The sequence below is a fragment of the Phyllostomus discolor genome, chromosome 5, assembly GCF_004126475.2.
Source record: "Phyllostomus discolor isolate MPI-MPIP mPhyDis1 chromosome 5, mPhyDis1.pri.v3, whole genome shotgun sequence".
In the NCBI taxonomy this organism is placed as follows: domain Eukaryota; kingdom Metazoa; phylum Chordata; class Mammalia; order Chiroptera; family Phyllostomidae; genus Phyllostomus; species Phyllostomus discolor.
This window is the reverse complement of record NC_040907.2, coordinates 164,286,048-164,311,879: the sequence shown is the minus strand read 5'-3', so window position 1 is coordinate 164,311,879 and position 25,832 is coordinate 164,286,048. Positions and strand designations below refer to the sequence as shown.

General features: G+C 40.5%; 1 protein-coding gene across 4 annotated transcripts in view; it reads right to left on the bottom strand.

Moving 5' to 3' along the window:
• Positions 1-25,832, bottom strand: part of ATRNL1 (attractin like 1) — a 512,339-nt gene that overhangs the window by 290,320 nt on the left and 196,187 nt on the right. For all 4 annotated transcript variants that reach the window (XM_036027363.1, XM_028513523.2, XM_036027364.1 and 1 more), the window contains exons 25-26: positions 18,525-18,586; positions 4,238-4,316 (exon numbers count right to left, since the gene is read on the bottom strand). In XM_036027363.1, coding sequence (XP_035883256.1) covers positions 4,238-4,316; positions 18,525-18,586 — 141 coding nt within the window. The remainder of the gene's footprint in view (positions 1-4,237; positions 4,317-18,524; positions 18,587-25,832) is intronic.

The following is a 25,832-nucleotide window of genomic DNA, read 5'->3' as shown; positions in this document are numbered from 1 at the left end:
CTCATATTTTGCAATTCTGTAAGATAAAATTATAAGCAGAAATAAGCTAACGGTGAGGCCATTGACAGCAAAGATAAACACGTCTATCAGCACATTACTTAACAATGGTTAAAAAAAACCCCAAAAACTTCTTGCTTCTTGACAAATGAACATGTTTTGTGGAAAGCTTTATCTAGATATTAAAATGTTTAAACATTTTATAAAATGAGATTCTTAAAGTACTGAGAAATTCTACAAGAAGTTTCATACATTACCTAATTAATTAATTGTAACATCTCCACCCCAAATAACATTTCTCATGACTCTCTTCACTCTGCCCACTCCCTTCACTCTCCCTAAGCTGGGGTCCAAGGAGGTAGAGTGACACACTTTTGAAAACATCGCTGCATTACATTAACAATATTTGGATAAGAACCCAATGACCACAAATTAAGCATCTCAGAGACTATTTTATCATTAACCCATGACATGTCCTTAGTAGAGTATAATTTAATAGTATTACTTGTTCTCCATTTTTGTGCCCATAAAACAGACACAGAAAAAAAGAACTGGTGCATTTGTCTCCTGACAATCCTACTGTTCGTTTATTATTTTTAGTTTTCGCTTACTGATTTTAACTCAAACCTCAGGGTCATAATGCTAAACCCAAATCTAGGTTTTACTCTGTATGATATGGGATGTGCAGAAAATGTATAATACCCATTCAAAATTCGAATTTCAGTTTAAAAATAAGGATTATAAGGCATGGCAATATTTTAAGAGACTCCTTTGAATCCATACTTGCTTTTAACAAGTGTTTATGTAGTATAACAATTATTGACCTAAAATTGGATATGCCATTTAAACTTGATGTTTTCATACCTCTGGAATAAGCAGAAGCTATAAAAGTGAACTCAGCCTCTTAATGTATTACAATATTTTCCACTGCTCAATATCCATTTATTGTTTCCATTAATTAATGTAGCCTCTCCCCCCAAATTTCATATTCTTTACTGAGTTATCAGAAAAATAAGTTTGGAACTCCTATATGAAGAGGTAATATTAAAATTGAAGTCCTTTGTAGTTTCCTTTTTGAGTTTTTAAGAGCCTCTGAATTCTCAGGGGTGTTATTCAAAAGGAATAACATTAATAATAGCCTTCTTATATTAAAATTATACCACAACAAAGCATTTGTGTGTTTCTGAGGAGCCAAACTTCAAATAGTTTTAAAAAGCAATATGCCTGGTTTAATTAACACAATATATTTTTTAAATGTCCAAAGATTATTTTCACTTCAAGACAGTTCTTATATTTAGAAAAGCAAGCAGTAGTAGTAGTTGTAGTAGTAGTACAATTCCTGGAATAAAATTACAGAAGTACTAAGGAGAAAAGTCCTTTAAATAATTTTCATTTACTGCTACAGACAAACTGCCATTCTACTGACAACCAGGCTCCTATGAGGTTTACAATAATTGGTGCATTAAGGTTTTAGAAAAAGTAGCATATCCACATTGTTTTAAAAAACTAGGATCTTTTCCTTTGGGGAATATTAGAGTTAATCTAATAGTTAAAACTGAATAAAGAAAAGATCAGGTAAAAAACACATTTTGACTTCCATTTGCAAAAAGCCTACAACTAGGATTATCATAAAAACTATGAGTATAGTTAAAAGTCTTTGGGCCTCCAAGATCAAAATGACGACCTTTTAATAACATAAAGTTATTATTTGATAAAGTTATTATCCGACCACACTATCAGATCTCTGTTAGTCATCAAAATAGTGTCATCTTTACTTTGGGCATCAAGGCATGAACGATCTCCAACACATTCAGAATTTTGTACTTAAAGAATTTCATACAATTAAATTGCAGGAAATTCCTCACAGTATTTTTTAACATACTATATTGCAACATGGCATGAGTCTCAACAAGACAGATTTTTACAGATTTTGCATTTTAGTCAAAGTAGCAAATTAAATGAAAACATTACTATTATATTCCTTAACAAAAACCCCCTGGATGGCTTCTGGAAAGGTGGGCACCATGCTGAGGGAACACCGAGAAAACACAGTGACATTCAGAGGCACAGGCTAGCACTGGCCCAGGGGTTCCTGACCTAGGTCCCTCCCTGTCTCTCCTGTGTTCATTCCATATTGGGAGAGATCTGGACTTTTAATCAAAAGATGAAGTCATATTTTTATTTTTAAATTCAAGTAGTGCCAGCTGCCCAGAGCTTCTGATAATATGCAATAAACAACATTACTACCCTGCAGTGATATAATATTAAACAAAAGCAATTTGTCATTTTGAGAAGTTTGAGTTTCATAGGTAAATGAACTTTTCACATTAATTCTCTCAAATATTTAATACAGTTTCTAAACTCTAGTAATTACATACAAACATTCCTAGAGTTCTAGAGACCTCTAACTAGAAATTATATAGTATAATCTTTTCTATTTAGAGAAAAAAAATTCAATTTGACCACTTACCCACATTCAGAAGCCAGTTAATGTCGGAGCTGGGTATTGATCTCCACACAATGCCACAATTACACAGGTGCATTTTATGAACTTTAGAAATCAGATATTTAAACGTGGCTAATCATAATGAAGTGGGAACCCAAGATCCCTAATTGATCCTGACTTATTTTCTAATGATTAGGGACATAAATGTCACTTACCTTTTCCCATTGTACAGAAGGCTGTCATTGACACTCTCTGCCTACCAATTAAGTTTCCCTTTGTGCGTCTGTAATCTCACTTTAATAGATTGTCTAACATGTGTATCCCTACTGTTTGTCTCCACGGAGAAGTTTAGTGCTTACCAAATATTTATGTATTTATATTAAATACGCTCCTTTTCAATTGGGTTACTTTTTTATCACAGGGTCATAACAAGTCAATTCTCACTGATACTGCACTGGCCGTATACGGAAACCAGAGAGGCGGAGAGGGTTAGGACGAATGGCTGATTTGTGGGAGGGCTGTCAAGTCTGTAAATGTATTACAGGTATGCACTGAGCTGTGATGGATGTTTGAAAACAAAAGAGTAATTAACCCAGAACACGACAACTTCAGATACTCTGGGTTGCTGTTAAACACCTTTAAATGTAACCTTTCAGCACGTGGGGGGAAAAGGTAAGTCATTGCAGCCCTGCTTTGTGGTGTTGCAGACTTACACATACACAGGAAGCACAACAGCAAAGAGAAAACTAATATTAACACTGAGAGAATGTAGTAGCCATAATGTCAAAACAGAAACTTACTTTTTTGTTATGTGAGGTATAGAATAGTAAACCTACTACATACTTACGCTCCTTAGATTATTATGGTTTGTCATTTCTTTCAATTAACTAATATGTACAAAGTTAAGAAACTATCTAATTTACTTATATCATCAGTTTTCTGGAAAAGTATTCTGCTTTTTATTAATTTTTGGATTACATGAAACATACATAATCAATTCTGATACAGAAATGTATCAAATTGAGGTACACTTTGAACATACTTGCATTATCAGATAATCTTAAAATGGAAAAGATTTGATTGTATAAAAAATACCAAAACTCTAGGATTTAAAAACCAAAAATAAATGTTTGTCACTTAGAATTTTCTTTGAAACTGCAACAAAGACATTTATTAAAATAAATTATAGTTTTATAGTATAACTAAATACCTAAATAAAAGAGAATGCAGATTATTTTACCAACAGAATATTTCTATTCACTACCGATTCTAACACCGTTTAAAAAAATATTTTACAGCTAACCAATGCTTCTATACATACTGACCTAAAATGACTGTGGTAAAGTTTGTTCTGAAGCTTTAAAAACACTAGATTAATTAATAGTCTATCTTAATCTTAATAAATAACATTAGCCATGGCTGCTGTGCCTCAGGGGATTGGGCATCGTCCTGTGAAGTAAGAGGTTGCCGGGTAGATTCCAGGTCAGGGCACATGCCTGGGTTGCAAGCCAGGTCCCCAGTGGGGGGCGTGCGAGAGGCAGCCGATCAATGTATCTCTGACACATTCCTGTTTCTCTCCCTCTCTTTCTCCCCCCCTTCCTCTCTAAAAATAAGTAAAACCATAAAACCCGTAAGACCATAAAATCATAGATAGATAGATAGATAGATAGATAGGTAGATAGATAGATAGATCGATCTGAAAACCTATATTTGAACGGAGACGTTCATTCAGCAGCAGAGATGCCCACGTTTGCTGGACCCCGTAAACTAAAGAGTAAATACTGTCCATGATACCTCTCTCCGCCGAGAAGCCCAGCATGTCTGCTTGATCTTCCAGACCACGGCCGCCACCAACAACAAGGATAAAAAACAACTGGAAAATAAAACACGAATAATCTTGGCTTAAAATATTGAATGTACGTAATAAAAATCTGTAGAGGGTTTAAATACATGCACACGGTGAAGCCAAGGCAGGTTTACTGCTGTGAGTACACGAAACAGGATTTATTCCTGCAGTACCACTGATTAACTATTGTGTTATTTTCCATACGAACAACTGTAAACCTCCTTCTGCTCCACCCTGTATATATGGAAGTAATCACTTTGCCTTGGTAAATAATTCAAGCAAAAAAAGGATAAATTCATGGTGAAATGTTTCCAAGTTAAAATGAAGTATACAGGTAGAAAAATTACTTATATTCCTTGCTACGATTTATAGTCCACCTTTCGGATTTTCTTTGTTAGAAGAAACATAAATTTATAATTCTACTCATTTTATAAAGTCACAGAAATCTATTTAGAAGCGCTGAGTTATACTGGCAATCTTATCAATCCAAATAGCACATGTTCACTCAGTTAATCTTCATGAGCAACTATTTGAGATAAGAGACTATCTCAGTGGTTCTCAACTACAGACTGTAGATCCTCGTCCGTCCCTGGGGGACATTGGTAATGCCGGGGGACATTTTTGATTATGACAGCTGGGAGGGATGCAACCTGCCTCCCAGGGTGAGGAGAGCCAAGGGTGCTTCTGACCGCCCTGCAATGCACAGGCCTGCCCGCCGTGACAAAGCAGCATCTAGTCCAAATGTCAGCAGTGCTGAAGTTTTGAGGTCCTGGGCTATGCTAATGCTTAAAATAAGAAATGGTTCAGTTAAATGTCTATACCTCTGGTCCACACACATTAGGTACGACACGCAATGAGCTACGATAATACCGGATACCTTGTGAGCAATAATTTGAGACTGACAAGTCTCTAACAAATTTATGCGAATCTCATTAATCAATCCCCACCCTGTATCAATATTATTTGCTCTTCTTCTGTTCTGTGGTTAAAGATGAAGCTCTGAAAAAAATCCAGAAGTGAGCAGGCTTGAGTCCCTGCAAAGTCACTGGTCACTGGTCACTATAAAAATCCTGGTCTTCGTCCTTACCTGACAACCCTTGCGTTCATCAACCGATCCACTCAAGAGCAGTGCAATTTCTGACACTTCCCATGCTTGCTGAGACCTTACTGTGTTTCTCCTCCTTGCCGCACTTGAAGGAACCTTAGAATGCCCTTCGATGGCGATGACGGGGGCAACTGTAACATGTTCCCCGCGTGCTGAACACGGTCCAGACACTGGGCTAGGTTTACACTGACCGTTGAATTTAACTTCATACGAAGAATTTGGATAGCGTATATTACTCTTATTTCAGAAAATCAGCATTTGATGCCCAGAGTTGAAAGTAAGCTGCTTATAGTCACACAGAAAGCTGGTGGTACTGTTGGAAGTCAAACCCGGCTGTGTAAACCTCAAAAACTCTTTCCTCCCTACCTGTGGGGAGCCCTGAGCTTAGCCACCACCTTATGACAGTTACATTTCCACGTCCGTTCCCTAATTCTTTCCCCATGACCAAAGGAAGTGGATGAAAAAATAGAAAAAAAAAGAAAAGGAAAAAGCCTGTGACCCTGCCTGACCTTTCCAACCACTGAGGTACCTTTTTATTTTTTTATATAATTATCTATTGCCCTAATGTTTACACACTTTCTATTTCATCCTAATTTAAATTTTCCAACGTGCTGAAGTCCCATATCTCCTGAAGAATAATAGCAATAACTCTGCTTTATTGGCCCTGTGGCTTCCTCTGTTTTCCGAGCTGGTCAATGCACCCACCTCCATGTCCGTTTCCTCACAATCTAGTTTTATTTACCTCCTTGGGATCTGGCACCTGGCTTACATGCTAATCAAGTGTTACTATTAATAATGATCAATGCTCATATAATAGTCAACACTTTACAGGATACTGTTCTCACCACGACTTTCAAGGAAGTAGATACACTGCTCTTTTCTCAATCAACCGACTTGCACCTCTCAGTCGGCAACACAACCACCCATTCCGTGCAACTTCTCCCGAACGCTTCAGTTCTTTGGTTTTCCTTCATCCTTCCCGACACACCACAGGGTCAGTGAAGGCGGGCTGCATTCCAGATTTCCCCTTCTAAGTTACAAGCCTTCTTTAAAAGTCAGTTCACAGCAACCACGCTGTCATCTTCTCAAACGTTACCTCACTCGGAATGCTTTTCAAATCTGCACCATTAGGCAGACCTGCCAAAACGCGAGCATCTAAAGGAGTATTTAGTTCAAGCTCCCTCCGAGAGAGTAGGTTCTCAGCCCAATTCTGGTCACGATCTGGCAACTAAGTAAATACCTGAGGCTGAAAGCTGCCTTGTTACAAGTCATGGCACTCTATTTTTAGCTAGTTCAAACTATGAAAATATCCTCCTATTAAATTGTCTTTATCAATCAGTGCGGCTTCTGTTTTCTGGGTTCCACTGAGTCAGTCAGGTCCTTCTTCTGCGTGCTAAAACTCCTCTGCATACCTGAAGGAGCCTACAAGATGCGCCCCACTCCAGGAATTCTCAGTCAGGAGCGTTCTGTGCTCCAGGGGACATCTGGCAGGGTCTGGAGACATTGCTGGTTGTTACCACTTGTGGGGTAGGATGAAGGTAAATATCCCACAGTAATACACAGACCAGCTCCCCTACCCCAAGAATTTTCCAGAGCACCAGGCTAGTAGTGCTGAGAAATCCTGTTCTAGTCTGAATTGTTGCCACAGCGCTTAATCCATGTAACACTGTCACTATTGTAATAGGGTACCAAGAGCTGAGGCTTAGATATAGCCCAAGGATCTACTTATCTGAAATTCAGTCCCACCATTATACCCTTAAGATTTTAACATTATAAACATCACCTCAAACCTACCGCGTCCAAACTGAACTCCTGAATAACATTCATAAAAGTGAAAGCAATTAACCTCTCTTGAGTAATATGTACCAAGCACTATAATATAGTTCCCAAATTCGTTTCCTTAGTTACCATAACCACGCATGATACACTATGGACACTGTTACATTCCCTTTAGGTAAAATGCCTAAGTTAAAAAGCATTTAATTGTGAGTTCTCCCCTTTCTCCCAACTTCTTTGTTTCGTCATTACTTTTAAGCTAAAACATAAAAAAGCACATGCAGTTTTACCATTCCTCATGCCCCCGAATCAAACACGAAATTTTGTCAACTGTTCCTTTCAGAATATCTGTGGTAGCAGACAACAGTATGTATAGCAAAATCCACTTACGTTAAATAATTACATACAAATTAAGTAGCAAAACATACTTTTGTTTGACAATCTGTAATTTCTATTTCTCAGTCAAGAGAGTTACAGGATAGAAATTCAATTTAAGCTGGTGAAAACTTGCTGGATTTCTCCACGAGGAACTTAGAAGTCTTTCTGATTTAAATTTCATGACTCAAGTGAGGAGTGCCACTCTTATAATGATGCAGAAATCTAGTATGAGAAAATAATTTTCAGTTTTCACCATTTCCACCCCTCCTCCGGAAGAGGAGAGAGATGCGCCAGGGGTTTGCAGCGATGCTCTCTCTCTAGGCTAGTTTGCGCTAGAGTAGAGCTGGCGGGGATATGAATAAATCAGGTGGTAAAACCAATAAATAGTTTAAGAAAATACCCTAATAATCTCTAAAGAATATTTAAAACCCAATGGCAAGTGGAAGCTATCATTAAACTTTGTCCAAATGAATGGAACTCGTTCTTTCATTGATTTGAGAAGCTTATACTTTCTCTGACATTGAATGTCTTATTTGGCATTAGTAGGATTGCATATCAAGGTACTACTTTATAAATCCTCTTAATGTGCAAAAAATGACATTGCAAATAAAAGTTGTAATTCTTTTTAAATATCTACATTTAAGATGAAAATAGGTTTATTAGGAGCATTTGCTTTATTTAAAAAAAAAAAAGCAAACAGACAAAATCTCTTGACACATTTATCCTGCGCAGTTGTGACGTTATGCTCATCCACTGGTGACAAACGGAGAACCCCAGGCCCCACTGCCAGGCCCCGGAGCCTGAGGCAGGACAGAGCTTCCAGGGGCCCGAACTCCTTGCTGGTGCAGAGGCCCGCACAGCGCTCTGCCCTTCCCACCGGCTTCTCTCTGCCCACCCACCAGACATCACGGGAGTGAGAGAAAACACTTCCATCACATCTAATGGATAGGGGTGGGTTGATCTGCTCCGGTTAGCTTTTCCCTAATATGTTTCTGAAGTCAAAGGTCTTCGGGCCAATGTCAAACGTTAGCATCCTGTAACCTGGTATCATGGTCAGCTAATCGGAGAGAAATATTTCATCACTTTCTCCCAGATTTCTTTCTGTTGTATTACACAGCAGTTTCCATAGCTCCTTGGTAGAGATGTGGGTACAGGGGGATAGCTGGATGTTCTTTTTAAAAAATGCTGTATCACAGAATCAGGAGGTCTGAAAGGTTCATTACCCTTCAGTAAAATCCCCCAATGGAAGTGAAACAGGAAAACAGGAAAGAAAGGAAACATTAAAAAGCAAGTATCTGAGCTATGGGATTAAAAAAAAAGAAAACATGGGAACTTAGGGAGAGATATTTCAATAACTTGATTTTAACCTTCATAAAATGGTCAGTGTGGAAAGGATGCTCAAAATGAAACAAATGTGGAACTCATTAGATATTGTCATTTAGAGAAAATTAAAGAGAATTCAATAAAAGCACAGTGTAGTGTAGGTTACATTGTAAAGCAGGCCTCAGGTAGCAAAGAAAAACCCTCAGGTGGTAATCTACTTGGCCAAGTGCAAAAAGAGATAATATTGTCACTATTTTATAGCAATTTGAGGTTAATTGATCATAAAAATCAAGTCTTAAACACATTTTTAAAAGACAATTTGGGCATATTAATCTTTTATTTCAACTAAAAATGTTACCAACTAGGGAACTGTGTGGAAGTACAGAGACATATTATTTTAAAAAGTCATTTATTTCATAGTACCTGCTATTCTGGAAACAATCTTTTAAAGATTCTAAAAATATTTTCCTAACACTTGAAGGATTTATTTAAAAAGTAAAATGTTAAAAGCAAATCACTAACTTAGAGCACAAAAACAAAAGAACAAACAAAGATACCCCTATATATGACAAACACAAATTTACCTGTTTCAGTGATCAGATCAGCAAAGATGCAAAAATGACAAAGTCTTGTGGGTGAAAGTGGAGACACGGTGTGTTCGTAGCATATATTGGTGCAAGTTTGTTGAGGGTTATTAAGCAAGAATCGAGGCCAGCAGAACCAGCCTGGGGAGCCTTTGCCGGCAGCATGGAGGGTGCTGCAGGCCCTCCCCACCCTCCTTTCCACAGATGTTGCAGGGTGACAGCTGCCCACTCTAGGGGCATGGGGTGTGGAGTACTTTTGGCTTGGGAAAAGCATTTTAATTTTTTTAAGACTTTATTTATTTATTTCTAGAGAGAGGGAGAGAAACATCAATGTGTGATTGCCTCTCACGCCTGCACCTGGGGACCGGGCCCACAACCCAGGCATGCGCCCTAGAGTGGGAACTGAACTGGTGACCCTTTGGTTTGCAGGCTGGCGCTCAATCCACTGAGCCACACCAGCTAGGGCAGGAAAAGCATTTTAAAGAAGATATTCCCACCCTGCTGGTAATAAACAGAGGAAAATAATAAAAATAAAAAAGTGACTCACAAAAAAAATCAATTATATCTTAGGACGTACTATCAGTTAAGGTGATTCCAAATACAACTAACAGAAAATGCAAAATACAATCAACAATACTGGGACTAAACGGACTTAATATGCCATGCTATGGCCAGACTGTAGTGTCTGTAACCCGAAACCCATCACCCAGCATGACTGTGTTTGGAGGCAGGGCATTGAGGAGGTACTGAAGCAGCTTTGGAATGGGGACAGGCTGCAGGAATTTTGAGGGAGATGCTGGAACACGCGAGACTGACGTGAAGAGTCTGGGAAAGAAACGTGGACTTAAGAGGCGATGCTGGTGAGAGGCCAGAAAGAAACAAGGAGAACCGTTTTCTTGGAGAATACATAAATAATCATGAACAGATTGTCGATACACATATAAAGTCAAAGGTCATCCTGGTGAGGTCGCAGGTGGAAATGCGGAACTGGTTATTGGGAACCGGAGGAAAGGCCATCCTTATTATAAAATGGCAAAGAACTTGGCTGGATTGCATTCTAGTGTTTGTTGGAAAGTAGAGCTTGCAAGCCTGGAGTTGGATACCTAGCAAAGAGATTTTTAAGGAAAGGATTGAAGATGCGGCCTCGGCCCTCTTATCTGCTTATAGTACAATGCAAGTGGAGAGAGGTGAATGGAAGATGGAATTGTTAAGTGAAAAGGAACCAGAACTTGGAATTTGGGAACATTCTCAGTCCACCCATATCGAACAAACTGAGAAAGCTTGTTCTGAAGAGAACATTCAGGTTGTGGCTAAACAACCATTTGGTAAAGAAAGCCCAGGTGTGGCTCATGGATCTGATAACCATTTTAGCAGAAGCAAGACTTGGAGATGAGATAACAGCGGCACAGACACCGGCTGGTCTGAATTGAATGAACAGTAAAAGCAGGACGGAGGGACCGATGAAGGAATGCTGTCAGGACTTCCTGGATTCCACACGGAGCCACAGGGGTGTGCAGCTGGGAACAGGCTTCAGGAAAAGGGGCGAAAGACCCACACGTCATTAAGATATCACCAAGGCTCCTGCTCCCAGGCCCTGGGGGCAAGTCTAGTTCCTCCAAGGTTTCAAAGGGTAGAGCCTCTTCAGTGTGCGGGGACCAGAACGGCACCACCCAGCGTTTGGGAGCCAGGCTGCAGCCTAGGACTTTAGGGTCAGGGCCATCTCACCAAACTGAGGGAGCGGGGCTGCTCCACAGAGCTGTGGGGTGATGCTGACACCCCCGTGGGCCTGGAGGCAGGGCACTACACCAAAGAGGATTCTTCTCCAGTCTTACAAGCTCATGGGGTTTGCCTTGGGTTTGGGACATGCTTACGGCCCATCATCCCTTTCCTCCTTCAGATTTCTCCCTTTGGAAATGGGAATGTCTACACTGTGTGTGCCCAGTCATTGTATCTTGGAAGCACATAACTTGTCTGGTTTCATAGGTTCGTGGCTGGAAAGGAATTTTGCTTCATGATGAATCATACCTTGAGTTTCACCTAATTCTCATGTAGATGAGATTTAGATGAGACTTTGGACTCTAAGAGTTGATGCTGGAATGGGTTAAACGTTTTGGGGGCTGTTGGGACGGAATGAATGTAGTTCACATGCAAATAAGGACAAGATTCTGGAGGGCCAGAAGCAGAATGTTTTAAGGTATGTTCCTCCTAAATTCTTGTGTTGAAGCCAAAGTTCAGGTATAATTGTAGTTAGAGGTAGGAACTTTAGGATGCAATTAAAGTTAAATGAGCTCGTAAGGGTGGCGCCCTGAGCCAATAAAATTAGTGCCCTTATAAAAAGAGACCCCAAAGAGGCTGTGCGCTTTCTCCAAGCACACACACCAAGGAAAAGCCGTGTGAACACACAGCCAGAAGGCAGCCCTCTGCAGGCCAAAAGGAGGGCTCTCTCCGGAAACCAACCGCACTGGCGCTCAGAGCTCGGGGTGCCCCACCTCCAGAACCATGAGAGTTAACAAAGTCTGTTGCTAAAGCCACGCAGTCTGTGGCATTTTGTGGGGCAGCCTGAGCAGACTCTGATGCTTCCAATGTACAGAGGAAGAAGGAAAAATAATGTCCAGGTTGGGTCTGATCAGGGCCCTGGCCACACTGGTCTCTGACGCTGGACTACATAGTCTGCTGCGCGTCAGCCTTACTCTCAGGCTTGTCCGAACAAAGATGGAGGCGGCATGTCAGGACTCACATCATACAACATGACACGAACCCACTCTTCCCCCATCGTTGGGCTACTTGAAAGCTGTGTACTCACAGGCTTCAGCCTAGGAAGCCGGTGAGGGACCAGGCTACCGAAAGTGGTAGGAGTTAAATGAAGACTGGGAAGAATCTATAAATTCCACTTCAGGAATCATTTATGCAAAATTCATAGAAAAATACCCAAGGGAACCTCCCCAGAACTGACTCGTCCCTGGCCAGTATGTCTCAAGTGATTGGAGCATTGTCCTGTATATCAAAAGGTAGCAGGTTCGATCCCCGGTTGGGTTGTTGATGGGAGGCAACCAATTGATGTTTCTCTCTCCCACCAACGTTTATCTCTCTTTCTCCTTTCTTCTCTCTCTAAAATCAACTTTAAAAAAATACCCTCAGATCCCTGGCTGGTGTAGCTCAGTGGACTGAGTGAGGACTGCGAACCAAAGCATTGCAGGTTCGATTCCCAGTCAGGGCACATACCTGGGTTGCAGGCCACAGCCCCCAGCAACCACACATTGATGTTTCTCTCTCTCTCTCTCTTTCTCCCTCCCTTCCCTCTCTAACAATAAAACAAAAATAAAATCTTAAAAAAATACCCTCAGATGAGAATTAAAATCATTTCTTTAAACATAGAAGCAACTCCAATGTCCACTGACAAATGAATAAGAAAACGTGGTATATGTATGCAATGTACTATATATTATTGGCCTTAAAAAGAAAGGAAATTGTGATATATTTCAAAAATAAGATAACTCTATCAAGAAAAACAGAAAACCTGAAAGGGCATAATGAAATTTAATCGAAATTGAAAAGTCTACCCACAAACACAAATCAAATCATACAAAAACAAATTTAAAAACCATACCAAATTCATATGGTTTTACGGGTCAGTTCCACCGAGTCTTTAAGCAACAGACAAATCAGACAACCATTAAGATGCGTCCCTGGCCTCTGACAGCAGAGAGCGTTAAGCTAATCCGCGGCTCCCACTCTGCACTCTGAAAACCATCGCTGTGTTCACGCCGAGGCCACACTCCCCAAGGGCTGTTCTCAGTCACTGACTGCGCATGGCAGCCGTCACAAGGCAGGCCTGAGCCTGGGAGATACAGAACTCTCACGGGTGTTTCGGCTCCAGGACTTCCCACTGGTCTCGTCAGACTTTCTTGGACCCGCCCTGCCATTGCAGGCTCTTTCACTCAACTTCCCTTTCCTCCTACTCTGTTTTACAAAGGTCAGATCAACATTGTGGTCTACAAGGTCCCTGACCTTCTCTCTTGCTCTCCCCCTTACAGGAGTTTCCCCTGACACCTTTATCGGCACGTCTAATCCCATTTCGGTGTCTGGTTCTCTGAGGGCTTGCCGTCTGGGAAATCAGGAGGTAAAGTGAGGATTGGGAGCCGGCTCACTCATTACTTGTCAGGCTAGCAGGAAACCATCCATGTTGGTAGGTGCGGCACAGACGCAGAGGGAGCTGGAGGAAGGCTTCAGCTGCTCAGAGGTTTCTCCAGTGGTAACCTGGGGAAAACACCTTCAGAGGAGCGTGGTCTGATTACTGCTATGCTGTGTCACCCCCTGCAGAGGGATAATGACAGGCTGGAGGACACCAACCTTACCGGCTGCACAGAAGCCTAGGGGGCATCCTTTAGAGCTCCAAACGAGGCCCTTATCTCTGATGGTGGAAGAGCTAATGAGGATGAGCAGCAGGCTAACGATCTAACTGCTAGATCCGCTCTTTCACTGGACTCCCAAAGATGACAGACACTCAGGCAAAGCAGTCCTCTGAAACCTGAGCCCCTGAAATATGGGGCAGGGATATCTAGAACGGAATATCTAGACGGATCCTTCTGAGGAGGTTGGTCCTACAGCTCCCTTGCTCTAGTAACAGAGCCAACAGAAGCTCCCATAACAAGCTGCCACTACCTGCTCTCTTGGTTGCCCGACTGATAACGACTATAATTAAACCAGCATAATCTATATTGGCCTGATAAGAATGGGAAGAAATGACCTACTGAAAGAGTCGCAGGAATTAGCTAGCGCGGGCTGGCGGGAGCCAGAGGAATATGACCACAACTGCATGTTGGTGGAATTTGATCAAGGCGGACGGAATGTGAGATTGGGTAAGCAAAAATTCATGACTATTGGTGTATATTCTCAGAACCACAGGAGATGCAATGCCCTAATGAGGACTCCAGGGGATAGGCATGCCTGTTGCTGGAGTGACTCTTAGGAGCCGGGAAAAAAGCAGTGGGCAATGCGGAGTGAAATGGAAATATCTGAGTTGCCCCAGCACATGGAAGAGATCGGAAGAAAGAAGCTGACAGAGGGAATGTGCTGGGATGGAGCGGCGGAGATGATTAAAAATGCAAGGGCTCCCGAGGGGCACCGACAGGTAGGCACGTTTAGTGTTATGTTAACTAAGAACTGAAGAAACAAGGGGCTGAGGGTGGTGGCCCCGGTAGGAAATCACGATCCTCGCTCTGTGAGTCTGTTTCTATTTTGTTTGTTTATCGTGTTCATTAGACACTACCTACGAGTGGAATCCCATGGTACTTGTCTTTCTCTGACTGGCTTACTGCACGCAGCACAGCGTACCCCAGCAGATTCAATAAAACATCAGATCTTCTGCTCAGCCCCAGGCTGAGCTAATTTGCAAATCCAGAAACCACTGACTGAACAGATGGCTGGGTCCGTAGAAGAAAGGACACCTTGCAACATCTTTACGAGTGTATAAAATGATCCCCCAAGGGACCTGTGTATGACTCTATACAAAGGGGCCTGCGAACATTTGGGCATATATACAGCCACGTGCATGGGTGTACTCACACAGTGCAAGAGGAATAAGTAGATGGCTCAGTTACTATTGGACACGGGGTTACAGATGTCACAGACACCCAAGGACCAAAGTTTTCACCGTGGAGCTTTGAAAGAGCGGGGTGTCTTCCAGGACCAGTTGACAAATTCTGGCAAATTCTGGCTCACAGCGTGCCAACAGTGCCTGTGGATGTACCTAGTGATAACTTTCCTGGTTCTCAAGTGTAGAATTAGAACTGATGTCCAAGTTAGTTACAATAACCTGTACACTGCATCCCTGGCCTGTCTGGTAACACCTATCGTAGCAGGAAAGACCAGGCGGCAACCTCTCAACTACCTTCCTTCTGGTCCAGCTGGTAAATCAGAAACATTACATCACCCCAGTGGGCTGGTGAAAATCATTATCACCATTACGAACCTAAAAGGTGCAGGGGCAGCGGTCCCTGCTACCTCTCCATTTAATTTACTGGCCTTCACTTCTTTTAAAATAAATAATTCAGACTTTTCAGATTCACACAGATTTACTTTTCTCTTTTGCATACCAGAAAAAGGAACTTACTTTTAAAATAACTTCTTTTAGTTTTCTAATCACTTACTCTATTACATCACAGACTCTAACAAATAACAACCAAATAAAATTCACAACAATAAAATGCTTTAACTCTCTATATGAGAGGACTGACACTTAGAGATGTTAGGTGACGCACTGATGATGGTTTAGAAAGCCAAGATCAGAGCCGGGCTGTGTCTGTAAACGATCTCCCTGACACTGGCTGAATGATGCCTACCACCGGAACTAGGCCCAACACGTAGACTTAAAAAGCAACCAGAGTTTGTGAAGTAGCTTCCATCGAACCGTGGCGGAACCAAAAAGCAGACACATTTACCTCTGCTACTTGAATAACTTGGTTAGAAAAGGCAATCGCAGGAATGGTGTCCTGACTGAAACTCTCTTTGAAAATTTGTCAGGCCCGCGGCCAGGTAGCTCAGTTGGTTAGAGCATTGTCCTCCCAATAAGCCAAGGTTGCAGGTTCGATCCACAGTCAGGGCATATATAAGCATCAACCAATGAATGCATCAGTAAGTGAAACAACAAATCAGCGTCTCTCTCTCTCCCCCCTTTTCTTCCTCTCTCAAATCATTAAATTAAAATAAATAAATAAGATTTATCAATGGCCTTATTTAAGAAAAACAAATGAACTTCAAAATATCCTGTCCCTATTTTTCTTCACAATAAGGCAATTTTAATACTAATTTACATTTCAATACTGAAAGAGATTCAAATGACAAAAAAACCCACCAAATACATTTTACCTCACATGACAACTAAAATTTTTCCACTTTGTTCATGGTGACAACTTAATAAACGAGACCATCTCTAAGACGTGGTACGCATCAACACCAGCTTTCTTTTCATCTAATGAAAGAACTATCGAACTTAAATATGCACACGAATTCAAAAGCTTCAACTATAACTTTAAATATTTAAATAGTTTACATACATATTCAGCATTGTGAATTTTCACACAGCTGAACTTTTTAGTATATATCCATCCACACTGTTCTGCACTAAACAGTTTTATTTTGATGCATTAAATAAGGCTCATTTGATTTTATCTTCTAATACTTTCCCAAAACATGTAATAATGTAATTAATGGCCTTAAAATCCATTTATATTCAGAAGTACAAAATCATAAAACATTCATTATATCTAAGATGTTTCATCAAATTTCACTTTTAAGGGGCAAACTTAAAGCATGAATAAAACTTTCACACATGTTAGAGGTACATGTTTATAGCATTAAATCCCAGAAATTACAACTTCTCTAGGCACACAGACGAACACGATTGTTCTCAGAGGAAAATGACCACCGTAGCAAAGGGGTTGACAACGGAAATGGATTAATAAGCAGGGGGCGTGTACATTGGACAAACGAGTGTGAAAACCGAAGGGCTGTTCACAGAGGCAAGAGACTGGACTCCCTCTGCATGGGCCCACATGGATAAATTGAAAGAGAGACTGTAGGGACACAGATTTGAGTTCATCATGAAGAAGAACGAGCTATCTGAAGATAGAAAATGCTACCTCAAGAGACAGTACATTTCCTGTCCTTAAAGGCATTTAGGCATGCGCAAGATCAGGAGCTGGGCAAACTCTGTCACAGGCAGTAGTATCCTGCTCACCAGCTGTTTTTATAATAAAGCTTTATTGGAACACGGCCACTCCCATCGCTTTCCACACTGGCTGGGGCTGCTTTAGCCCTGCAGCTTCAGAGTTGTGTACGTGCAACAGAGACCACAGAGCCCACAGAGCCCACGAGTCCTGAAATAGGTACTCTCTGGCCCGTCACAGGAAATGTGTGCTGACCTCTGTGGGGAAAGCATTAGAAATTCAGGTATTGTGCGGGTGTCTGGACAAGATCACCCCTGTCAGTAGGGGCTGCTTTGGTGTTTAGGAAAGTGCTTGGCATATCATGTGTCAGGTGGTGAAGGTGCATTACTGCACAAGGGGGTAGAGCCAACTTGGCGAGTGAAGGTCCAAGTTCACACTGCTTTGTAAAGTTGTGTACTGTGATGGGGGACTATGTCTGCTGGGAGAAGGAGATGCATTTGTGTAATTGGCACGAAGGCACCCAGGGGACCCACGTAAGCTGTACACATCATAACCATGTCAACAATACTGGCGTTCCTTCCAACCCAGGTGATCTAAGATTCCGCAGCACCAAACCTGAGCTGCTCCCCCTAGCCCAGCGCTTCTCCACCCACAGCCCGTGGAGAGGAAAGGCAATGTTCCTAGATAAGAGTTTTCACGCTGTGAGAACTGCTTCCAGCTCCGCCCTCTCTTTCAGAAGGATACAGTGCAAATTAACGTATTAAAAATTCGGACAAGTGATGTCAGTTAAAAATAAATTAAAGTGCCCTAGTTAACTTTAGTATACACACTTTCCAGAGCTGTTTAATTATGAAACCATTTTTATAGACCTATTAATATCTCAAATAACAAACATCCCAGGGAAAGATGCTCCATTCGGTCATATTTTGTCCTTCCAGATTATAAACTCTTTGAGAACATAAATACATGTTTGTTCTTATCCCTCACAGATTTTAACATATTGCTAAGCACATATAATTTCCTAAGAAATCACCGAATTGATTTAACTCTAGAAGATGCACCTAATCAATATGGTGAATGTACTATTAATTTCATTAATTGAAAAAGAGTTTAATTACTTATGTGACAGAGGAACATGAAGTTATTCTCATTGCACTAAATCCATTAACAAATAGTACAACAGCAAAATAACCTTGCAATGTATATTTCAAATATGTGTCCTCTGTGGGATATATTTAAGCATGTAAGATTATTTATGATTTGTATGAATATATACTCATGTTATATATGATATAAGAATATCATGGTATTTTAAGGTTAAAAATTTGAAAAATTTCCTAACAGGTTGACAGAATATCAAAATATAGGTTTAACAAATTCAAAGTCAATAAAAGCAAATTACCTGAAGAAGGTGACGAAAAACTGCACAAGATCCATGATTGTATTGTGTTGTGAAAATGCAATCTGAAAGATCAAAATAAAGGAAAGTTTGAAACTTACTGCATTGATGTGGTGATATTTTAGGGCATTTCTAAGTACAATATTTTTAAATGATCAAGGTAATTGGATCACCATATTATAAATCATTTATGCTGCAATCAAAATTTTATCTAGAACACCTAATACATGAACTACTAACGATAACCTGTGCCTGGGTTCTAAAATTAAGTGGTTTAAAAAAACGAACACAAAATTACTTCAGGAATGAGTGCTACGAGCTTCCCATGAAATCCTAAGGCATTAACATGCGCCTGACTAAATTGTGCATATGAGTTCCTTCATCCAATAATAATCACACTTTCTATTAACATAATGGATCACTGCAAAGTCAAGAGACCAATTAATGGTAAAATGTAGTCATATCCTCATCTGTCCCATGTTTTTAAAGAGCTCTCAAATAACTGATGAAATGAATGTGAAAATACTGAGTTAGCGGAAACCAGAGCAACAGCGATGGCAATCGATTTCGTCCCTTCGAGCTTCGATGCAACTTTACACTGAATGCGTGTCCAACACCTAAAACCTAAAATTAAGATATGCTACATTTTATAAAATAATAACAATCAACGTTTTGAATTTATGATTCAACAAAAATGTTTATATCACGTGAGTTTGGCTGGGGAAGTAGATTAATTAGAGCCACAAATGATCAGAGTTCTGATTTGGATATTTCTTATTTGTTCTTATTCTGAAGGACAAGTTGGTATGTTGGTGCAAATGTCAGACTGCCATTAATAAATTCTGATGTATTTGAGATAAATAAAAATGAAAATGTAACGGGATGTGCTAAAATTATCAAGTTCATCTCACAAAGTAGAAGAGGTTTTTCAAACCACTATTTAGGTTAGAGTTCTGCCAAATGCTGACATAAAAGCATACTTAAATAATGGAGGTTGCCCTGGCTGGCGTAGTTCAGTGGATTGAGCTCGGGCTGCGAACCATAGCATCGCAGGTTCGATTCCCAGTCAGGGCACAAGCCTGGGTTGCAGGCCATGGGCCCCAGCAACCGCACATTGATGTTTCTCTCTCTCTCCCTTTCTCCCTCCCTTCCTTCTCTAAAAATAAATAAATAAAATCTTTTAAAATAATAATAATAATGGAGGTTACAATGGGAATCAGTCAGCTCAGAAATAATGGGCTGTGTTTCAGGTAAGCAATTCAAGATTGCATCAGGTTTTTATTTGTTAATTTTTTAAATAAATTAGAGCAAACTGGAGATTAAGTTACCTATTACTAGATGAGATCAACCATGATAATTTATCCCAATAAGCCTAAACTTCCTACAGAGAGTAACACATTGCTAATAGATATAATAATACGCATCATGCCTGATACAGTAATATTTTTAAAAATGGGGCCGAATGGAAAATGGATAATTTTTAAAGACAAAATCTATTTCTGGATAAAAACATGAGGAATAAACATACCAGCCAATCCTTTATAAATGCAACACAAATTACAATGGTTATAAATCCTTGAATATTGCTTATGAAAATTTAATGGGTTTAATTATTTTTAGAGCAAATAAATGCCTTAGTGAATGCACTCATAACTTTCCTCCTGGTTTAATGTAAAAACTTAACTGGTCTCCGGGCTTCCAATCTCACAACCCCCTGGTCACTTTTCACCCGACTGACAACATGCTCTCTTTGAAGCTGAAGGAGGTTTCTGTAATTCCCGTTCACAGCCCTTCATCCCCCTGCTGAAATTTCCCCAGTATTTCTTCATCACTTTCAGCCTGGACTCCAACTTCCTTGCCATAGCAGAGAATGACCTTCAAAGTTGGCCCTTGTGTCTTTTTCTGCACATAGCCCTGACACTGCAGTCTGATCAGATAACAGTTTTAGTAGTTTCCAATATTCGCCATTCATTACCACCCCCTGTTCTGGGTTAGCAGGAACCGTTCCCCCTTGCCCTAACGCCTTCTCTTGGGGAATTTCAGTCCAAATGATTCATTGCCTGGCAGTTCAACTCTAGATCCTGTCTATTTGGTGGCCTCAATTGCTACTGTATACTTCTACAACACTACTACTATATAAAAAAAAAATCCTCTAACATTTGGAAACCACTTACTATTGCCCTGGCACTGGGCTGTTTTCCACATACTAATTTATTTAACCAACAAAATAACCACATCAGATAAGTAATGTGGAGACTTCCAGCCAAGCTGGGGGCATAGGTAGACACACTGTGCCTCCTTGCACAACCAAAAAGAGGACAACAACGATTTAAAAATAAGAAACAACCAGAACTGACAGAAAGCTGAACTGTATGGAAGTCCGACAACCAAAGAGTTAAAGAAGACACATCCATCCAGACCGGCAGGAGGGGCGGAGACAGGCAGCCGGGCAGAGAGGACTCACCGCTAGGTGGCAGCCGGAGGCCCGGGGCACGCGAGGCTACAGCTGGCTGGCGAGGCAGCAGTGGGCGTCCTGGCGAGGTGGCGGATCGTGGACTGGGCAGTCCCACGATCACGTGCAGACAAACCGGGAGAAACAACTGGGGAGCGGGACAGACCGCACAACCCAGGGTCCCAGCTCAGAAAAAATAAAGTCTCAAACCACTGAGTGAAAACACGTGTGGGGGTTGAGGCAGCAGGAGGAACTCCCAGCCTCACAGGAGAGTCCGCTGGAGAGACCCACAGGGTCCCAGAACGCGCACAAGCCCACCCACCGGAAATCAGCACCGGAGGGGCCCAGCGGGCTTGTGGGAAGTGGGGGAAGGGACTGAAAGCCCGCACAGAGCGGAACAGGCCACATTGTTGCCTCTAGAACTCCTCCCCCACAAACAGCGTCAGAACGCAGTGACGCAGTGACGCAGGGATTACCCCGCCCTGGTGAACACCCAAGGCTCTGCCCCTCATACGCAACAGGCTCACAGAGACAAAATAAAAATGGCCCAAATGAAAGACCAGATCAAAGCTCCAGAAAAAATACAACTAAGTGACAAAGAGATTGCCAACCTATCAGATGCACAGTTCATAATGCTGGTAATCGGGATGCTCACAGAATTGGTTGAACATGGTTGCAAATTAGATGAAAAAATGAAGGATACGCTAAGTGAAATAAAGGAAAAATGTACAGGGAACCAATAGTGAAGAGAAGGAAACCGGGACTCAAATCAATGGTGTGGACCAGAAAGAAAAAAGAAACATTCAACCAGAACAGAATGAAGAAACAAGAATTCAAAAAGATGAGAAGAGGCTTAGGAACCTCCAGGACATATTTAAACACTCCAACATCCGAATCATAGGGGTACCAGAAGGAGAAGAGGAAGAGGAAGAAATTGAAAACTTATTTGAACAAATAATGGAGAACTCCCCCAATCTGGCAGAGGAAATAGACTTCCAGGAAGTTCAGGAAGCTCAGAGAGTCCCAAAGAAGCTAGACCCAAGGAAGAACACACCAACACACATCATAATTACATTAGCCAAGATTAAAATGAAGGAGAGAATCCTAGAAGCAGCAAGAGAAAAGGGGACAGCTACCTACAAGGGAGTTCCCATAAGACTGTCAGCTGATTTCTCAAAAGAGACCTTACAGGCAAGAAGGGGCTACAAAGAAATATTCCAAGTCATAAAAGGCAAGAACCTACATCCAAGATTGCTCTATCCAGCAAAGCTTTCATTTAGAATGGAAGGGCAGATAAAGTGCTTCTCAGATAAGGTCAAATTACAGGAGTTCATCATCACCAAGCCCTTATTATATGAAATGTTAAAGGAATTTATCTAAGAAAAAGAAGATAAAAAATACGAACAGTAAAATGACAGCAAACTCACAATCATTAACAACCACACCTAAAACAAAAACAAGAGCAAACTAAGCAAACAACTAGAACAGGAACAGAAACAGAAACACAGAAATGGAGATCACATGGAGGGTTATCAACAGGGGAGTGGGAGGAGGAGAGAGGGGGAAAAGGTACAGAAAATAAGTAGCATAGATGGTAGGTAGAAAATAGACAGGGGGAGGGTAAGAATAGTATAGGAAATGTAGAAGCCAAAGAACTTTTATGTATGACCCACAGACATGAACTAAAATGGGGGAATGTGCAGGTGGGAGGGGAATGAAGGGGAAAAATGAGACAAATGTAATAGCATAATCAATAAAATATATTAAAAATAAAAATAATGCCATTAAGTCCATTTTATAGATAATGAAATAATGGTTCATAGGTTACCCCCGCAATAAGCAGCAAAACTAAAATGAAAATCAGTGTGTTATCTCCCTAGTTCTTATGTTGTACTCTTTCCTAAGACCTGTGGACCATTTATCAGTGTACTGTGATAATTAGCTTATTTTTCTTTTTTCTCCATTTGACTTCAAGATGTTTGAAGTCAGGCATTATCATGGTCAGCTATGCATTCCTAGCAACTAGAAAAGAACCTGGCATCTTGACTTATAAATGTTTAATAAATAAATTGCAGTAACTTCTAGAGATATATGTCTCAATGTTCTAAATAAAAAGGCTTTAAAAAAGTTTCATTTTAACTAAAGGTCAAGCTATACAAGAAAATGAGAATTACTTTTATATAAAGATTATGTCAGTTAAAATAGATAAAACTTTATATCTACTTGTCCAGAGAATATATTACTTGAAGTTAAAGAATATTATTTTTTCAAAAATATTTTTGCTTGAAGCTATATTATTTTTCCAAACATTTTTCAAAAAACACTTATAAGTCCTGGCTGGCATAGCTCAGTGGATTGAGTGCAGGCTGCGAACCAAAGTGTCACAGGTTCGATTCCCAGTCAGGCTATGACCCCCAGCGACTGCACATAGATGTTTCTCTCTCTCTCTCTCTATCTCCCTCCCTTCCTTCTCTAAAAATAAATAAATAAAATCTTTAAAAAAACACTTATAAATGCTAAAAAGTAAAATAGACCCTTTCAAATAACAAAAAAAATTGCATTGGCAATGCTACCTGTTCTTAATTATAGTATTAGCATATTTATGAGGTTTTGTGAAGAGCCTCAAGTTTCAATTCATTGATCAAAAACATATAAAAGCAAGAGTAATGGCTAAGATAAAAATCTATATACCATTTATGCTTGTAAAACCATTTTTTATAAATTGTGATGTGTAATACAGATTGTAAGTATTAAAAGTTAAAGTTTTATTTTAAGAGGATGTTTGGAAGAATGGGAAAAAAACAAAAAAAATAGTCAATTAAGTCCAAGTGACAATTTTTAATGGATATAAGTTAAGTATGCCAATAGGAACATGAAAGTTAGACTACAAAAGATGAGCTTAAGGGCATATACACTGATTTATGTCTGATATATTTTCAACATATATATTCACATAAACATAATAAATAATTTACACATACTTTAATTTTATTTTGGTTTTAATGGGTTTTACTTTAAGAATTTTAGTATCTTGAGGGAGAAAGACTTCAGGTCAAGATGGAGGCACAGGCAGATACGCTCTACCTCCTTGCACAACCATAAGGACTGCAACTAACCTCAAAACCAAAAACACCCACATCTGCCAGAATACAGAACTGTATGGAAGTCTGACAAGCAATGATTTAAAGAAGACGTATTCGCCCAGACGGGTAGGAGGAATGCAGATGGAGAGGCAGGGTGGAGAGGATATTGTGTGGCAGCAGTGAGCAGCTGGCAGTGGCAACGGTCAGAAGAATGGGCAGTCCCTCACCTGGGGAGCGAGCTCCAGGCCAGACCTCATAACCCAGGGTTCCAGTGCTGAGAATATAAATTCTCATAACTCCTGGCTGTAAAATTGAGTGGGGGTTGGGGTAGCAGAAGAAAGTGCCAGTCTCTCAGGAGAGTCCATTTAAAGAGCCTGCAGGGTCCTAGAATGTACACAAACTCACCCACTCTAGGAATCACTGCCAGGACAACAGCTAGAGGGGCAGCAGTCACATAAATGACTAAAAGCAGGGCAAGTGCCAAACAAGCCTCCAGCAATCAGGCAGCAGCATTGCTCCCTCTTTGACCTCTCTCCCATGTACAAAGCCACAAACCAGTGAAATGGGCTCTCTTCACCCTGGTGATTACCTAAAGCTCCATCCCATACAGTGTAACAGGTGTGCCAGGACAAGGAGTCAAAGCAGCTCTACCTAATATATAGAAACAAACACGGGGAGGCTGCCAAATTGAGGAGACAGAGAAATGTGGCTCAGATGAAAGAACAGAACAAAACCCCAGTAAAAGAACTATTAAGTAAATTGGAGATAGTCAACCTATCAGATTCAGAGTTTAAAACACTGGTGATCAGGATGCTTAGAGATCTCACTGAGTATGGCAAAAGCATAGGGGAAGAAATGAAGCTTAAACTAAGTGGTATAAAGTAAAACCCACAGGGAACCAACAGTGAAGGGAAGGAAGCCGGGGTTCAAATCAATAAATAGTCAACCAGAACAGAATGAAGAAACAAGAATTCAGAAAAAAATGAGGAGAGAATAAGAAGACTCTGGGGCATCTCCTAACATGCCAATATCAGAATCATCGGGATGCCAGAAGAAGAAGAGAAAGAGCAAAAAAATGAAAGATTTGAAGAAAATAATAAAAGAAAACTTGCCTAATTTGGTGAAGGAAATAGATATACCAGTCCAGAAAGCACAGAGAGTCCCAAACAAGTTGAACTCAAAGAGGACCACACCAAGACACATCATAATTAAATAGCCAAAGATTAAAGATAAAGAGAGAATCTTAAAAGCAGCAAGAGAAAAGGAGACAGTTACCTACAGAGGAGTTCCCATAAGCCTATCAGCTGATTTCTCAAAAGAAAACTTATAGGCAAGAAGGGGCTAGAAAGAAGTATTCAAAGTCATGAAGGGCAAGGACCTACAACCTAGATTACTCTATCCAGTAAAGCTTTCATTTAGAATGGAAGGGCAGATAAAGTGTTTCCCAGACAAGATAAAATGAAAGGAGTTCATTATTGCCAAGCCCTTATGTGAAATGTTGAAGGGACTTATTTAAGAAAAAGAAGATCAAAACTATGAACATTAAATTGACAAACTCACAACTATCAACTGAAATTAAAAATAAAAACAAAAACAAACTAAGCAAACAAACAGAAGAGGAACAGAATCACAGTATGGAGATCACATGGAGGGTTATGAGCAAGGAGGGACAAGGAGGAGAATGGGGGGAAAGGGACAGGGAAAGAGAAGCATAACTGGTAGGTACAGAATAGACAGAGGATGTTAAAACAGTACAGGGAATGGAGAAGCCAAAGA